At 35.5% G+C, this 17,765-nt stretch overlaps 2 protein-coding genes across 2 annotated transcripts; both read left to right on the forward strand.

The window, feature by feature from the left end:
* Positions 1–1,901, forward strand: LOC111464033 (7-deoxyloganetin glucosyltransferase-like). The gene is made up of 2 exons (XM_023108077.1): positions 1–531; positions 914–1,901. Exons 1-2 carry the CDS (start codon positions 21–23, stop codon positions 1,852–1,854), a joined length of 1,452 nt encoding a protein of 483 aa, XP_022963845.1. The 5' UTR covers positions 1–20; the 3' UTR covers positions 1,855–1,901.
* A 10,997-nt stretch (positions 1,902–12,898) lies between these two features.
* On the forward strand, positions 12,899–14,768 carry LOC111464006 (7-deoxyloganetin glucosyltransferase-like). Its single transcript, XM_023108052.1, has 2 exons — positions 12,899–13,409; positions 13,708–14,768. Exons 1-2 carry the CDS (start codon positions 12,911–12,913, stop codon positions 14,646–14,648), a joined length of 1,440 nt encoding a protein of 479 aa, XP_022963820.1. The 5' UTR covers positions 12,899–12,910; the 3' UTR covers positions 14,649–14,768.
* The last annotated feature ends 2,997 nt before the right edge of the window (positions 14,769–17,765 follow it).

Genomic DNA, 17,765 nt, shown 5'->3' on the forward strand with positions numbered 1-17,765 from the left:
CTGAGCCAAGCAATCAAAAGATGGGTTCATCCTCAAAAACTGATAAACCACATGCTGTGTGCATCCCATATCCAGCTCAAGGCCATATCAACCCTATGCTAAGCTTGGCTAAGCTTCTCCATCATAGAGGTTTCCACGTAACTTTTGTTAACACCGAGTATAATCATAGGCGTCTGCTTAAGTCGAGAGGCCTCGACTCGCTCGATGGCTTGCTAGATTTTCAATTTCGAACCATCCCCGATGGTCTTCCGTTCTCCGATGCCAATTCTACCCAAGATATTCCTTCCCTTTGCCAATCCACCTCCAAGAAGTGTTTAGCTCCTTTTTGTGATCTTATTTTTCAGCTTAATTCAACTGCTGACGTCCCGCCGGTTAGCTGCATCGTTGGAGATGCTGTCATGTCTTTCTCTATGTTGGCCGCCAATGAATTTAAAATTCCTTATGCTTTGTTTTGGACCGCCAGTGCTTGTGGCTATTTGGGTTATATGCATTATCGTAAGCTCATTAAACAAGGCTTGGTACCACTCAAAGGTATGATTTAAATTTGAATACTTTTTATTGTTTTAAAGTTTTTTTTTTTTTTTTTTTTTTTTTTTTAATTAAGTTGCAAGTTTAAATAGTTTATTTAACTCAAATAAGTTTCTCAACTAAAAAACAGTTAATACGCTTGTTTTATAAGTTTAATAAATCCTAAACTTGAAAAAGTTTATAATGAATTATTAAAAAAGATTTTGAGTTTTCAATTTTTTTTTAGTTAAATAAGTTCTTGATCTATTTGAAATTTTAAAAAATTCATAGATCTATTAGATATAAAGTTGAAATAATAAAATCTATTTAGTAGATGTATATTTCACTAATTTTTTAATTTGAGACTTGCTTTTATTTAAATTTTGACTTATTTACTTGTTAACAGATGCAAGTCATATAACAGATGGATATTTGGAAAATACAGTACAATGGACCGAGGAAATGAAAAATATACGTTTGAGAGACCTTCCTAGCTTTATTAGAACTACAAACCCAGATGATATCATGCTAAATTTCCTCACTCAACAAATGAAAAGATCTCAAGAAGCTTCCGCGATTATAATAAACACATATGAACCACTTGAACTAGATGTTTTAAATTCTCTTTCTTCCATCCTTCGATCTATTTACACTATTGGTCCACTTCACTTGCTTGCCAACCAAATAGAGGACCAAAGTTTAAAAGTACTAGGTTCAAATCTTTGGGCTGAGGAACCAGAGTGCGTTGAGTGGCTGAATTCAAAGGAACCTAACTCGATTGTTTATGTAAATTTTGGTAGTATAACCGTGATGACACCGGAGCAATTGATCGAGTTTGCTTGGGGATTAGCGAACAGTGGAAAGCCATTCTTGTGGATTACAAGACCTGACGTAGTGGTGGGAGATTCAGCCATTTTACCACCTGAATTTGTGGAAGAAACCAAAGATAGAAGCATGATAGCAAGTTGGTGTTGTCAAGAACAAGTGTTGAACCATCCTTCAATTGGAGGGTTTCTAACGCATAGTGGTTGGAATTCAACGCTCGAGAGTATCTGCGCTGGCGTGCCGATGATCTCATGGCCTTTTTTTGCTGAGCAGCAGACGAATTGTCGTTATTGTTGTACTGAGTGGGGCATTGGAATGGAAATTGATAGCAATGTCAAAAGAAATGAAGTGGAGGAGCTTGTAAGAGAGCTAATGGATGGTGAGAAGGGTAAGAAAATGAGGGAGAATGTTATGAACTTGAAGATTAAAGCTGAAGAAGCATATAATCGTGGTGGGTCAGCTTACAAGAACTTGGACAAATTGATCGATGAAGTTCTTCTATCAAATATGAAGACGTTTTAGTTCAAATAATTATTTTAAATATCGTACAAGACGGCAGGGTTTATCTAATAAATAAGAAATAAATTTTCTTATGATTGTTTTGTCATGATTTTGATTGTTATCTTTGGCAAGTTTGCCTCACTTACATGCTTCTTAAGGAAAGCACATTTAACTTAGAAGTTCCTATGATTGAGCCACTAAAAAAGAAGGTAAAAGATGTTAAGATCGCTCAACAATTCACACACTCGATGAGATGAACACAAAGAATATGAGAGAGAAAATTCAAGAAGAAATATTGGCCGATTTTATTGATGATTTTAGGATTTTAAGAATACAGACAATGATGAGGATTTTGAAATTACTAACATATATATATATGGTTTCAGTTTACTAAGTATAGGTTTAACAGATTTTAACTTAATCTACCTGTACATTTCTATCCGATTTTACCAAATATCTACCAAACATATCTCTACCCAATCTTTACTGTAGTCATCAAGCTCCATCTTCCAACAATCTCCCGCTTGGAGACTGATCTAATCAACCAAAAATTTCATTCTCAATCTGCACCATACCACTTGAGGCTTTGCACAACCTCAATGTTCCAACATCAACACATGTTTGCTGGATTCTTTTCATCCTCTATCTCCTCCAAACACATCACCATCTTCCACTAACCTCAAAGTGAAATGGTATCGTCTTCTGTGTTTTGTCTTTGAATGATAGACCGAGTTCCTCACCAACTACATGACAATCTAACTATCTTTTAGATAATCTGTCATCCATAGCATCTCCTTTCGAACTTCAGCTATTGCTACGTACTCAGCCTCAGCTGATGAAATAACAACTTATTTCTGAAGCCTAAACATCCCATCATCCATGACTTGCTCCCACTTGGCTATATCCTCTAAATGTAGGGCCTTATCAAGGGGCTCTCGTTCCCCTTCATCAGTCACCAACCGATAGTGTAAAGAAGGTACATATCTATCTAGTATTCTGATAGCTCTGGATGATCTTTTCAACACTTGCTCAGGTGTCACTTGCTCCACTTTTGATTCCTCAGCAGCAGTCTCAAAAGTTTCTTGAGTGCCCGCTATAACATCACTAGATGAATCTTTCAGCAACTCAACCTCAACTCCCACTTGCTTCGTTGTCCTGAAACCTTTCTTCAATTCTCTGGCAATCTTTGTAAAGCTAACTCGTTTTTTTTCCTCATAACGCAGTTCTCACAAGGAGTCATATCAACAAATTTCAGACCTTCCAAAACTCCTTTCACAGCCAACATCTTCATTCCTTTGACTCTCATATGTCCAAGTCTATTGTGTCATAGACTTGAATTAGAAGCACTCTCAGCAACAACAACTATGTTTACACAGCCTACAGTGGTGTATAAGGTTCCAGATTTGGTGCCACGTGCTACAACCATAGCACCCTTCACAATCTTGCACAAACTCTTTCCAAACTCTGTTGCATAATCTGTGCGCTGTCCAACTGACCAATAGGGATCAGGTTCTTCTTGAGACCAGAAATATATCTGACATCTTTAATGTCCACTGATTTCCTACAAGAGTTTTTATGTAGACATCCCCTTTTCCTTCAATCTTCAAATCTTTGTTGTCGGCAAGATACACCTTCTCAAAATTTCTAGACTTGAAATTTCGAAACAATTCTTTATTTGGAGATGAATGAAAAGATGCACCTAGATCCAAATTTTAGGATTCAATCGGACTGTCCACGCTAAGGATTAGAGAATCCCTAATGTCATTTGCTGAATTTACCGAATCATCATCATCCTTTGATTTGTGATTCTGCTTCTTCTTTGTACAATCTGCCCAAAAGTGACCTTTTTCTCCACAACTCTAACACTTTGCATTTTCCCCGGTTCTTTAATTTTGATCGCTCATTGTTTGGGCCCTTTGATTTGTTTCTTCCCCTTTGGTCAACACTAAGAGCACTACTAAATGAATCCCCAATTTCTCGTTTAAGAATATTTTCGCTAAGAACTACATCTCGGATTTTATCGAACTTCAGCTTCTTAGATCCTCGGGAACTGCGGATCGTGGCAACAATAGTATCCCACGACTTGGGTAAAAATGACATCAAAATCAGTGCCTTAATTTCATCTTCGAAATTAATTTCCACCGAATTCAGTTAACTTACAATCATATTGAATTCATTTATATGATCAGTAATAAATCCACCTTCATACATTTGTAGATTGAACAATCTCCGCATCAAATACACCTTGTTCATAGCCAACGGTTTCTCGTATATATTAGATCGCGCCTTCAATAGATCTGATGTTGTCTTCTCTTTGATGATCTTGAACGCCACATTTCTGAACAGCGTCAATCAGATCAACCCTAAGGACTACCGATCATTAAGCTTCCACTGCTCCGTGGTCATATTATCCGGCTTAACCCATAATAGGGGTTCGTGAAGATCTTTTTGGTACAGACAATCTTCAATCTACATCTTCCAGAACTGAAATCGGATTCATCAAACTTTTCAATCCCAATCTTTGAAATTTCCATCTTCACAGATCATGGTGGATCTCGTCTCGCTCTGATACCAATTCTTAGGGCTCAACAACGCACACACTTAATCAAGATGAACGCAAGGAACAAGAGAGAGAAAATTCAAGGAGGAATATTGACTAATGAACTCAAGGAATATGAAAGAGAAAATTCAAGGAGAAATATTGACTAAAGATTTTATTGATGACTTCAGACTAAAGATTTTATTGATGACTTCAGACATGTACAACAATATAGAATACAGAGTAGGAAGAAAAGTACATTTTGAAATCACCTAAAGGAGTATTGTGGTTTCAGTTTACTAAATATAAACATAGGTTTAATAGTAATCTACCCGATATATCTCTACCAAATATTTACTAAGTATCTACATATATTTCTATCATATCTTTACTAAATATCTACCAAACATATCTCAACCGGATCTTGACTGTAAATAGGCATCTGACTCCATGTCCGAACAAAAGAAATGTGCACTTTATCAGTAAGGTATTAACTCTGAATTTTTTAAGCCTATCTTATCCTCAAAATCGGTCTCATTCATATATGATCAAGTTTTTTTTTTTTTTTTCCTAGTGTCGCAATCATCATATGTTTTATTTTATTTTATTGCTCATTATCAAGAACACCTCACTCATACGGCAAAGAAATGCAATAAAAGGATCCCTTCATGCTCAACAAATCAAAACCAATCCCATAAAATAATGCCATTTTATAATAAAATATTTTGTTCTTAAAAGGGTTTTGAAAAATGAATGGTTTTTATATACAAATTGTTGTTGGTTTGTTCTTGTCGGATGATGTCGAGATCCTTCTTTCCATATTCAACAAAATAGACAAAAACAATTTAATTTAGTGTCCCACGTACGAGTCAATATAAAATAGGACAACATATATCATGATAGATATATACCTTTATTTTATATGTTTGAAGATATTAATTTTTTATATTCATTTCTTGATTACAAATTAATTACATTTTTTTAGTCTCTAAAATATTTAGAGTTTGATACTCATTTTCTTCTAAGTTTTAAAATTCAATATTTTAATATTCGAGCTTTGGGAAATGTTTTTTTTTGTTATTATTGTTAATTTTATATTATTTAAGGTTGACTAGACATTTTTTAAAAAATTATTTTTAGACCAATGTAAGATAAATATATTAATTTTATAGTTTAAGAAATGGTGATGTGATAAAAATATATTTATTATTAATTTTAATATTAAAGTAAATTAAATTCTAAGAACTTTTATTTTTTTAATTTTCTTTCTCTGTCTTCTTTCTCTTTCCTCCCATCTCATCTCCACCAATTGTTAGTATTGCACAACTCACATATTCAATTTAGACTAACAGACGTAAAAGCAAAAGAGAAAAAATGGAAAGAGAAGTAGACAAGGTAATACTCGGATGGTAAACTCCACGGTGGCTAGAAGATTATATCCTCAATACTCTTTGTACTATCTGTAATTGTACGTACTAGAAGTTATCAATATAAATCTCTAGCTACCACGAAGTTTATCATTCCGATGTTCTAGTATAAATAATCTTCCGTTTGATTCTTCTAGAAATCAAAATTGGATCCATTAGACTTCTAGATTCTATCTTTGAGCTTTTGCTATTGTGTCTTCACATATTGTAACGGCCCAGGCCCACTGCTAGAAGATATTGTCCTTTTTGTGTTTTCCCTTTTGGACTTCCCCTCAAGGTTTATAAAACGTGTCTATTAGGGAAAAGAAGTTTCCACACCCGTGTAAAGAATGCTTCATTCTCCTCCCCAACCGATGTGGGATCTCACAATCCACCTCCCTTCGGACACCATCATCCTCGCTAGCACTCGTTCCCTTCTCCAATCGATGTGGGACCCCCCAATACAACCCCTTTTTGGGGCCTAGTGTCCTTACTGGCACATTGCTTGGTGTCTAACTCTTATACGATTTGTAATATGCTTGATATGTGTGAAATGTTTATGATTTACATTATGATGTGATGCATTTGACGATATGTTTGAGATATGATACGTGTACGGTATGACATGATATGTTGAGAGACCTGATATGCTTACGATATGATACACGTGACATGATAAGATGTATGATATGAATGACATGTAATAAGATGTTTCAACATGATACACAACCCTGAAATTACATGAAAAGTTATGATAATGATATGATATGAAGGAAAACGCTAGAGGGGTTGTCATACATGATAATGAAAAAGGAAAAATGTTAGGACCTCATGCATCATTGTGTGTTCATGCATCGGGGATATTCCCTTTTATGATCGTACGAACACGTACGTTACGAGGCCGAAAAATGATTATTAAGGTTATCATAATGATGTGACGACCAGGCAAGAAAACGATCATTATGTTTATCATAATGTTGCGACGGTCAGACACAAAAATGATCATTAAGTTTATCCTAATGCTGCAACGGTCGCTATTCCTAAATGGTGTCCGACATCAACAGCTACCAAAGAATGCTCGCTAGATGATTATATCAGAGTGGGGTAATGGTAAACTCCATGGTGGCTAGAGGATTATATCCTCAATACTCTTTGTACTATCTGTAATTGTACATACTAGAAGTCATCAATATAAATCTCTAGCCACAGAGTTTATCATCACGGTGTTACCATATATATTTCTTTTTGTTTCTAGCATAAATAATCTTACGTTTGCATCTTCTAGAAATCGAACCGGATCCATTATTCTTCTAGATTCTATCTTTGAGATTTCGCTATTGCATCTTCACAGATTGTAACGGCCCAAGCCCACTGCTAGAAGATATTGTCCTCTTTGGGCTTTCCCTCTTGGGCTACCCTCAAGGTTTTCAAACGTGTCTGATAAGAATAAATTTCCACGCCCTTGTAAAGAATGCTTCATTCTTCAACCCAACTGATATGGATCTCACAATCCACCTCCCTTCGGAGCCCAGTGTCCTTACTGGCACACTACCTTGTGTCTACCCTCGTTCGGGTCTCAGCCTCCTCACTGCCATATTACCTAGTGTCTGACTCTTATACTATTTGTAATATGCTTGATATGTGTGAAATGTTTGATAAGTGTGAAATGTTTATGATTTATGTTATGATGTGATGCATTTGACAATATGTTTGAGATATGATATGTGTACAGTATGACATGATATGTTGAAAGACATGATATGTTTACGATATGATACACGTGACATGATAAGATGTATGATATGAATGACATGCAATAAGATGTTTCGACATAATACACAACCTTGTAATTACATGAAAAATTATGATAATGATATGATATGAAGGAAAATGCTAGAGGGGTTGTCATACATGATAATGAAAAAGGAAAAAATGTTAGGACCTCATGCATCATTGCGTGTTCATGCATCGGCAGATATCCCGTTTTTACGATGGTACGGACGCATACGTTACGAGGCAAAAAAATAATCATTATGGTTATCATAATGCTACGACGACCAAGCAAAAAAATGATATTGTGTTTATCATAATGTTGCAACAGCCAGACAAAAAAACGATCATTAAGTTTATCCTAATGCTGTGACAGTCATTATTTCTAAACAGGTGTCCGACATCAACAACTACAATAGAATGCTCGCTCGACAAGAAAGGGGCCCAGGAAGTGTGCAAATCGACTGGTGGTTCATAGTCTCACGTGCGGACTGTGTGTAGAACAGTAAATACACATATAATTAGCTTGTTTAGGATAACGGTCTACGGAACATAGACCGATATGATAGGTCGTCCTCATGCTTGTTTAGTTAGCAACTATAGGTAAGTAGAAATCTAGGGTCCTTATTATAGATAGTGATGAATATCTCCTAGCTCTGATACCAATGGTTAAGAATCCAACAACCTTCATCACCGGCCAACCCTGACCACTACCACCAAAATTAATTAAAGCATAAAAATCTAAGAGCTTAAACATTTTTAAAATACCTTAAGCTTTTATTTGGGATAAGAGAGAAAACTTAAAATAATGGATTATAAGCCTTTAAACATTATAACCAAAGGTTTAGACGTCAACCAAACATTACAATCCTATTATCGAATAGCCTAGCTAAAATCTCAAAACATGAAATTAAATATCGAAGTTAGACTATCACTATCTCGTGACCTCCACAACAAGCATCATCAACTACTAAAGTTGCTCGTACTCTTATATAAGCACAAGTTTAGAAAAGGTTAAGTATAAAAAAATAAAAAATAAAAACTAGTAAGTAACATCATTTTTAGGGTAAAGAAATACAAGCACGTGCAAATATAACTATGAATATTATGACGGTTGGTACCTACAATCTTGACTTTTCTTGAGCTCCATTTCTTTTTTAGTAAAAATTAGTTGTACATTACTTTCCTACCCACAACATATGCACATGCACATGCACATGAATTCACTAGGTGAACGTCACTTTCAGAGTCCCTAAAGATGACTATGGGCATGCATACACTCGATCGAGTATAAATAATTCGTGAGTTAGAGAAATAATCCATGTCTGAAAAGTCACACATGTACGTGAGGTCCCATATATAAAATGGTAATTCAATTGTTTAAATTAATCATTTCATAGTTAATATTATAGTTTCCCAATTTTCTATTGTCGTTTTATTTTTTATTTTTTTTATTTTTATTTGCATAAAGCCTCTACTGTACGAGGGTTCGAGTATAATAGTTCTTTGTAATAACCTAGAGAAAAAAAAGTCTAGCTATCGAGCTCGACTCCACTCTTCTCGTAGATCTCTAGTCGCTCGGTTTCTTTTGCTCATTCTCTCTGAAGCCCCAATCTCGGTCTTATGTCTTACTTATAAAATTTATCGTCATCGTCCTGCTCCCACAATTCTAGTTTCGATCATTGCACTCTCTCTAATACTCTTCACACTAGACAACATCATGGTTTTATGCTTTGTTCATAATTTTTTTTTTCATCAATTAACTATAAAAAAAATAGGAGAAAATATATTTTAGAAATATGTTGAAATTCTACCTAACCCTTGTGATATTTCACAAATGATAGCTGCTTTTAGGATTTAGGGTTTAGGGTTTCTTCACTTACGTTAGTTTTTTCAATTTTCGAGCAAAGTGATTTTCCTATTGGTTGACTTTAGAACTAGGTTAGATATGTACTCATTGTGGTGATTTAGGTTGTGTGGGATTTATATAATGGTTGTGCATGCATTTACTACGTTGTTGAAAATTAAATTTGGGACTTCATTCACGTACTCAATTTGTAAAAATATTTTTGTGCCAATTACCCATTAATTTCATAATATCCTATTTAGGAGTGGTTTGAATTCATTGATTGGGTGGACAATTCTACATGTAACGATCGTATTTTTTTCTACTGAAATAAAGTCACTACTACATGCATAACTTAAATACGAAACACGTAAAAGTCTGAGCAAGGTTAGATGTGTGGTACTTCCCCACGCACGCACACATGGACACATTAAGTAGACTCGTGTACGTACCTTCTACGTTGAATTGATATAATCAATTAGTCCACTAGGTCATAAGTATTTTTACTGTTGGGTATATATATTTAATTCCAATAGAGGATTACTTGTGGAGTAATTTTAACACGGATTATTTTTCAATTTTTTAAATTAAGGGCAATGAGATACAAAGTACATGATGAGTTCGGTCTCTGACTATACCATAAAGTCTATGATACTATAAAAAGGGAAGTAACCCTTTGTTTATGTACACACAAAATGCATGAGCTCACTGCGGTTTCTCATCTTTAAAACATCTTTATGACACAACCCTAATTCCATCGTTATACTACTCTAAGTAATATATGTGTATTAGTCTTTATACTTTCATCATCTTTAACATTTTCTAGGGTTGTATCCTAGGAAAACATAACGTCATATTAAAGAAATATCATCATCTTACATCTTCATATTAGCATGCATTGTCATCATCATACAACGTCATATATAATACATCATAAGGCATCATCATATAACTCATACACGCCATCATACGTCATATATCATAAATCATCATCAAACATCATGTGTATAAAGCATAAATGACATGTGCAGGTGCCACTAGGCACATGTCGTCATACAACAAGCAATTGTTCAGTCTATCCTATAGTAAGGCCACTTATTTGGTTGGCCTTAGCCAGTGTTTTCCTAAGTTCGAGTACATGAATCTTCGTCCCTCGAAGTTGTTCCAAATGTTGCCAGAAGTCATTTTCTAATAGGTTGTCCATTTCATTTCATTAGTATTTCATAATTTTAATAACTTGAATTTTGTGAAATATGGCTTGATAGTGACCTTAATCACCTTAATTAGGTTCAAAATCAGCTTCGGGATGGTCAGAACCGTGGAAAATAGTATATTTATCTTTTACCGAATCGAGGAGCCAATTTTTGAGTACCAGAGCCGAGCCGAGCTGATTAAAGCCGCTGGGGTCGAGGGCTTGCCTAGCTGCAGGCATGACACTTTTCATTGTGGAAGAGGAACACATCGTAGTTTACCTCTCGGGTCGAGAGGTGGGTTCAGGTTGCCATCTCGGCACGCAGGCTGCAAGCATTTGAACCGAGGTGTGGGCTTCTGCGGTTTGGGCTAGTTGTACGTTTTGGGTTGCAGCTTCATGTGGGTCGAGGCTGATGGACCGTCAGTGGGTTTTGGACAGATACCGATCCAAGTCTCATTTTTCGACCAAGAGAATCGTTGTTGAGGCGTGAAACGTACTTTGGGTGTACGTGCAGTCATCAGTGATCCCTTCCACGGCGTGGATTGGTTGTTTTCAACGTCGAAGTTGTGTGTTCGGCCTCATTAGTGATCGTTCGTAATATTTCTCTCTCTCGTTCTCTCCCAGTATTCCTCTCTTGTAGGTGATATGAGAGCATTGCTAAGATCTGTGGGTCGTGTTTTTGCCTGTTGTGGAGTCAGGGAAGTGTGTGGATCAACATTCTTTTCTGTACGACCGTGGGAAGAGATTTAAAGGTATTTGCTATGATTGCGAGAAGAAGGGTCACATGTCCTAAGATTGTTGGTCTAAGAAAAAGTTTGTCAAAAATAACCTGCATCCTCCGGAAAGCATATAGAGGATGAATGGGACGCAGAGGTACTATGTGTCTTAGAAAAAGATAAGCTCGTGCTCGTGGCGATGATAAAAGAGCATATCGATGATGAGAATGACTTAATCATTTAATCATGATTCTCAAATTTTAATTTATATTATTTTTTTAAATATAATTTAAAAAATAATTTGGGTAAATAGGCAAACTTCACCATTTCAAAATTTATTGTTATTATTATTTTAAAAATAATAATATAATAATAAATAATATTGTGAATAATATATAAATCAGATTTTCAAAATTTATTATAAATATATAATACGATAATAATAAATAATGAAGTGAGTAATGAATTAATAAAAATTTTAAAATTTATTATAAATGTAATAATATTAATAAATTAGTGAGTATAGACCAATCAAATTTTTATATTATAAATATAATAATAATAATAATATGCAAATCATTGCTTACATCATCAGGTTAGTTGTTTTCTAATTTAAACTCTAATTTGAGTGATTCAAAATGGTTGACCTCCAAATCCCAATAATTTTTAATAATTAAAGGTAAATTTGTTATCATTAAAATATTAATTAATTAATTCAGTTTAGAAATATTACAAATGATATTAGAGCTAGATATCGAGAGGTGTGCCAGCTAGTACATTGGGCCCCTAAAGAGATGAATTGTGAGATCGCTCGTTGATTGAAGAAGGGAATGAAACATTTCTTAGAAGGGTATAGATGCTATGAGAGGCAGACAACAAAGCCCCAAGGGGTGAATTGTGAGATTTCACGTTAACGGGAGAGGGGAACGAAACCCTTCTTACAAAGGTTTCGAGACACATTTTAAAATTGTGAGACTGACAATGATACATAACGGATCGGGGAATGAAACCCTTCTTATAAAGATGTGGAGATGCATTTTCAAATTGTGAGACTAACAGTGATACGTAACGGACCGGGGAACAAAACCCTTCTTATAAAGGTGTGGAGACCCATTTTAAAATTGTGAGACTGACAACGTAACGGACCGGGAAACGAAACCCTTCTTATAAGGGTGTGGAGACGCATTTTAAAATTGTGAAACTGACATTGATACGTAACGGACCGGGGAACGAAACCCTTCTTATAAGGGTGTGGAGACGCATTTTAAAATTGTGAGACTAACAGTGATACGTAACGGACCAGAGAACAACACCCTTCTTATAATCGTGTGGAGACGCATTTTAAAATTGTGAGGCTGACAGTGATACGTAACAGATCGAACCAGATCGATAATATCAACTAGGAGTAGAATTGGATCGTTACCATCTTACCATATATTTTTGTCCAATGGGACCAAATTAATTTGTGGGCACAAACATGTGAAGGATTTTGGAAGCTTTAGAAAAGAAGAAAAGTAATGTCGTTTTGCTTCACTTTTCAACGACTTATAATAACCCATCTTTCATTCAAACAAAACCAGTTTGTTACCTAAACAAAGAGATTCAAAGATGGGTTATTCAATCTCACCAAATCACAAACCCCACGCCATTTGCATCCCATATCCAGCTCAAGGCCATCTCACCCCTATGCTCAACTTAGCAAAGCTTCTTCACCAAAAAGGTTTCCACATAACATTCCTCAACACGGAGTACAACCATCGGCGGCTGCTCGAGTCACGAGGCTCGAACGCTGTCCATGGCTTGCTAGATTTTCAGTTCAAAACTATCCCCGATGGCCTTCCGTACTCGCACGCCAACGCCACACAACATATCCCTACACTCTGGGACTCCATCACCAAGAACGGCTTAGCTCCTTTGTGTGACCTTATTTCTATTGCCAATCCGCCCGTTGCCTGCCTTGTTACCGATGCGGTTATGTTCTTCGCTGTGTCAGCTGCCAATAAGTTTAACATTCCTTATGCCTTGTTCTTTACTACAAGTGCTTGTGGCTACTTCGGTTACTTACAATATTCTAAGCTTGTGAAGCATGGGTTAATCCCGCTAAAGGGTATGATTCTTCGATTCTTAAATTTCTTCGATTCTCATATATTTTTTAAATGTAATACTAATGTTGTTTCTTGATATTTTTTTTAGAAAAAGTTTAAAATATTTTAAAAGTTTTTAAAAGAAATTTAAGGATATTAAAGGATTTTTAAAACTATTTTAATTTTTTTTAACCCGAAGGATATTAATGAAAATTTTTTAAGTTTAATAAATCTATCCCAAAAACTATATTTTTACCACTAAACTTTAATTATGATTCCGAAAGTTAGATAATTCAATTCATAATTTTCTTTGGTTTACAGATACGAGTTGTCTGACAAATGGATATCTAGAACAAACAATAGAATGGACTCGGGGAATGAAAACTATACGATTGAGGGATCTTCCTACCCTTCTTAGAACAACGGATCCGAACGATATCATGTTGAATCTTATGCTACATGCAACAAAAACATGCAGAGAAGCTTCTGCAATGATCTTGAACACATATGATGAACTTGAACTGGATGTATTAGAGGCTCTCTCTTCCATCAATTCTCTTCTTTACACTATTGGTCCACTTCACTTGCTTGCCAACCAAATAGAGGATGAAAAACTAAGAGAAATTGGGTCGAACCTTTGGATCGAGGAATCTGAGTGCATAGAATGGCTGAACTCGAAGGAATCCAACTCGGTGGTTTACGTAAATTTTGGTAGTATAACGGTGATGACACCGGAGCAACTGATTGAGCTTGCTTGGGGATTAGCCGATAGTGGAAAGCCATTTCTATGGATTATAAGACCAGATATAGTTGTGGGAGATTTTGCCATTTTGCCATCTGAATTTGTGGTAGAAACTAAAGATAGAAGCATGATAGCAAGTTGGTGTTGTCAAGAACAAGTGTTGAACCATCCTTCAATTGGAGGGTTTCTAATGCATAGTGGGTGGAATTCAACGCTTGAGAGTATTTGTGCTGGTGTACAGATGATCTCGTGGCCTTTCTTTGCTGAGCAGCAGACGAACTGTCGTTATTGTTGTACTGAGTGGGGCATTGGCATGGAAATCGATAGTAATGTTAAAAGGAATGAAGTGGAGGAGCTTGTGAGAGAGCTTATGGACGGTGAAAAGGGTAAGAAAATGAAGGAGAATGTTATGAACTTGAAGATTAAAGCTGAAGAAGCATGTGTTCATGGTGGGTCAGCTTACAAGAACTTGGACAAATTGATCGATGAAGTTCTTCTATCAAATATGAAGACGTTTTAGTTCGAATAATAAACTATCGAAGAGCACTGCAAGGTTTGTCCAACAAATTTTTCTATGATTGTTTTGTCATAATGAAATCTTTTAATTATTGTTGTTATAACTTTGGTATCGATTGAAAAAAATATATGTATGTTTTTAATAATCAACCTAAATTCAAATTACTTATGATGACACCCACTTTAGGTACTAGGTGATAGCTCAAGGAATACACATGTGCTCGTTTCTTAGAGCACTTTTACGAGGTAAGCAACTCATTTTCTCAGGCTCTTCCCTACTCAACTCAATTGATCTCTCACAACGACGTCGTCAACCCGTCTGGACTTATGACGTGCACAATTGTGCACTTGGCTAACACATGTCTCATCTGACCTTTGACTTCTTTGCTCGTAACCATCAACATTATTCTTCTTGGCTCTTTGAAGGCACCTTGGTACACATTCTGGTTTATCGATTTGCCCAATTTAAGAACTCTCAACCCTTTGGTAAATGAGCTTGGTACACCTTAGGATTATCGAATTGCCCAATTTCAAAACTCCCAAGCCATTCACAAATGAGCTTGGTTCGTGTTTAACTGATAGATAAGACTCCTCCTCAGGAAGTCTAGCTTCGACCCACAAAGTTAATATTTATTTTTGCTTGCAACTAGCCTACCCAATGTGGCACTTGTGACACATTTGCAAAGTCTTCCTTCAACCTTTGTGTTCATTTTCCTAACTACCTTGTCCTACTTAGATACACAAAATGTGGCTTTGATACTAATTGTCATGTTCGTACATTTTAAACTGTGTAACGTCATGATCTTGACACGCTTATGACAAGTGTTAAGGAAAACTTAAGCTCCATTTACATTTTTTTTACTGTCTTTGTGGTTTCGTTGGTCCTTAGGTGAGGTTCTCCTTCGTCAACTAACCATAACTCATGCAAAATCCAAGCTTGTTCTGCCATACACGTTGCCCTTGTGTGCATGTTCAATCCTCGACAACTCTAACAAACTTGCCTCTAGGCCAAATCATTCGGCTCAATCTCACCTTTACTCTAAATCAAGGTCTCTCATGTGCAAGTCGCATGTTCAGATATCATCTTGGTTTCCAACAACACGATCCATTGATGCCTTCCTGTAACAGCCTAAACCCACCACTAGTAGATATTGTCTGCTTTTACCCGTTACATATCGTCATCAGACTCACGGTTTTAAAGTGTGTCTGCTAGGAAGAGGTTTCCACATCCTTATAAAGAATGCTTCATTCCCCTCTCTAACCGATATGAGATCTCACAATCCACCCCCTTGGGGGTCTAGCATCCTCACTAGCACACCAACCGATTGTTTGGTTTTGATACCAACTATAACAATCCTATTTTTCTACTGAATTAGAGCCGCTGCTACATGAATGACATGACTGTTAACTTTGAAAATATTCCTTTCCAATATTAAAAAACGATGTCATGGACTTGTACTTAAAAATAAAATCCTTAAATCAATCCAAAAACATATAAGAAATGAGAATCAACAATATATAAAAAACTAGAAAACAAAACGCCCTAATCTAATACTACCATAACACTAGTTCCATGATCTTCACTCTGTCATCCGTACAGTGGTGTCTTCCCTTTACGTGAAATGTAAGAGTAGCCCGTTCCATGATCTTCAACACTGGTTTCATGATCTTCATGCATCTCTTTTTGTTCTTATCTATTAATAGGTTTTTGGTTCACTCGACCTACTGCGTCAAATGCTTGTCAAAAGGCATTTGTAACTAATCGCGTGGGGGATTTTGGTTTATTATTAGGGATTTTAGGTCTTTATTGGACAACAGGGAGTTTTGAATTTCGGGATTTATTTAAAATATTCAATAACTTGATTTATAATAATGAGGTTAAACTACTCTGATTAGATGATATATAAAAAAGTCTCAATCCACCTGTGGGTTATGGGCCCACCATGCTTTTGCTGCACCACTCCTGAGTTGAAGTATAAAAAAGTCTCAATATGGGCCCACCACGCAGAAAAACAAGAATCAAGAGCTAACTGTTACGTGTATCAGAGCCAAGTTTCAATCTTGGGACCTATGGGTTATGGGACCACCACGCTCCTGCTGCGCCACTCTGATTAGTTAATATTATAAAAATAATAAAAATAAAAAGTCTCAATCTATTATTTCATTGAAAAAACAAGAATAAAGAACTAGAGATCATAGCTAAGTTTTTTATTTTGGGACCAGTGGGTTATGGGCGTACCATGCTTCCGCTACGCCATTCTGATTAGTTCAGTAAGACAATCTTTTTAATCAAGATAAATAACTCTCGAGCACTTTCTGTAGTCAACAATATGTTCAAATTTTTGTCATTTGAGTGAGCGGAGTAGAAGTGACTTACGATTGACGTTCTAAGAATATTAATTCTCTGAGTATATTATGGGATGTGGTGAGTACAAAGGTTCTCATAAGAACATTAAAATATCTCGTGCATTTCTAAAAGGAGCCAAGACAGAACAAAAAGGAAGGAATCCAGGTGGATCCAGAGAGGAGTCTTGTAGCGACTCAATTTTAAATGTTTTTACCAATTTTCTTTCTATTTTTTATGTTTTTTTTATTTATTATTTTAATTTTCATTTAAAGAATATATATATATATATATATATATTTCTTTTAACAAATCTTTGACAATATCAATTACATTTTTTATTATAATATAAAAATTTCATTAATTTTCTTATCTCATAGAAGACTATCCATCGTATAAAACTATTATTGCATGCATTTTACACGATAAAACCTCTAAACTTCTATGAAACATTTCTAATGATTTACTTTGAAATTTATTGAACTTATAAATGAGTATAACACAGCCATGAAGAAAAGTTAATGCACGTATGAAGCTTAAGTATAAGAGGATACACGAATAAACGATACTATTATCAAATGACAGTGATCTTAAAGATAAGTAAATATGGTTAAGAAAGATAATACTGTTTATTGTTTTTTTTTTTTCAATCCTTTAGTACTAATCACATTTTCATGGTCTGATTTGAGATTCTTGAGATTCTTTTCAATCCTCGAGGAGGGTAATTACCTTGTACTAAAAAAAAATCTTGTACTAATAATAGACTTCGCCTAATAA

This window comes from Cucurbita moschata, unplaced genomic scaffold, assembly GCF_002738365.1.
Source record: "Cucurbita moschata cultivar Rifu unplaced genomic scaffold, Cmos_1.0 Cmo_Scf00029, whole genome shotgun sequence".
NCBI lineage: Eukaryota > Viridiplantae > Streptophyta > Magnoliopsida > Cucurbitales > Cucurbitaceae > Cucurbita > Cucurbita moschata.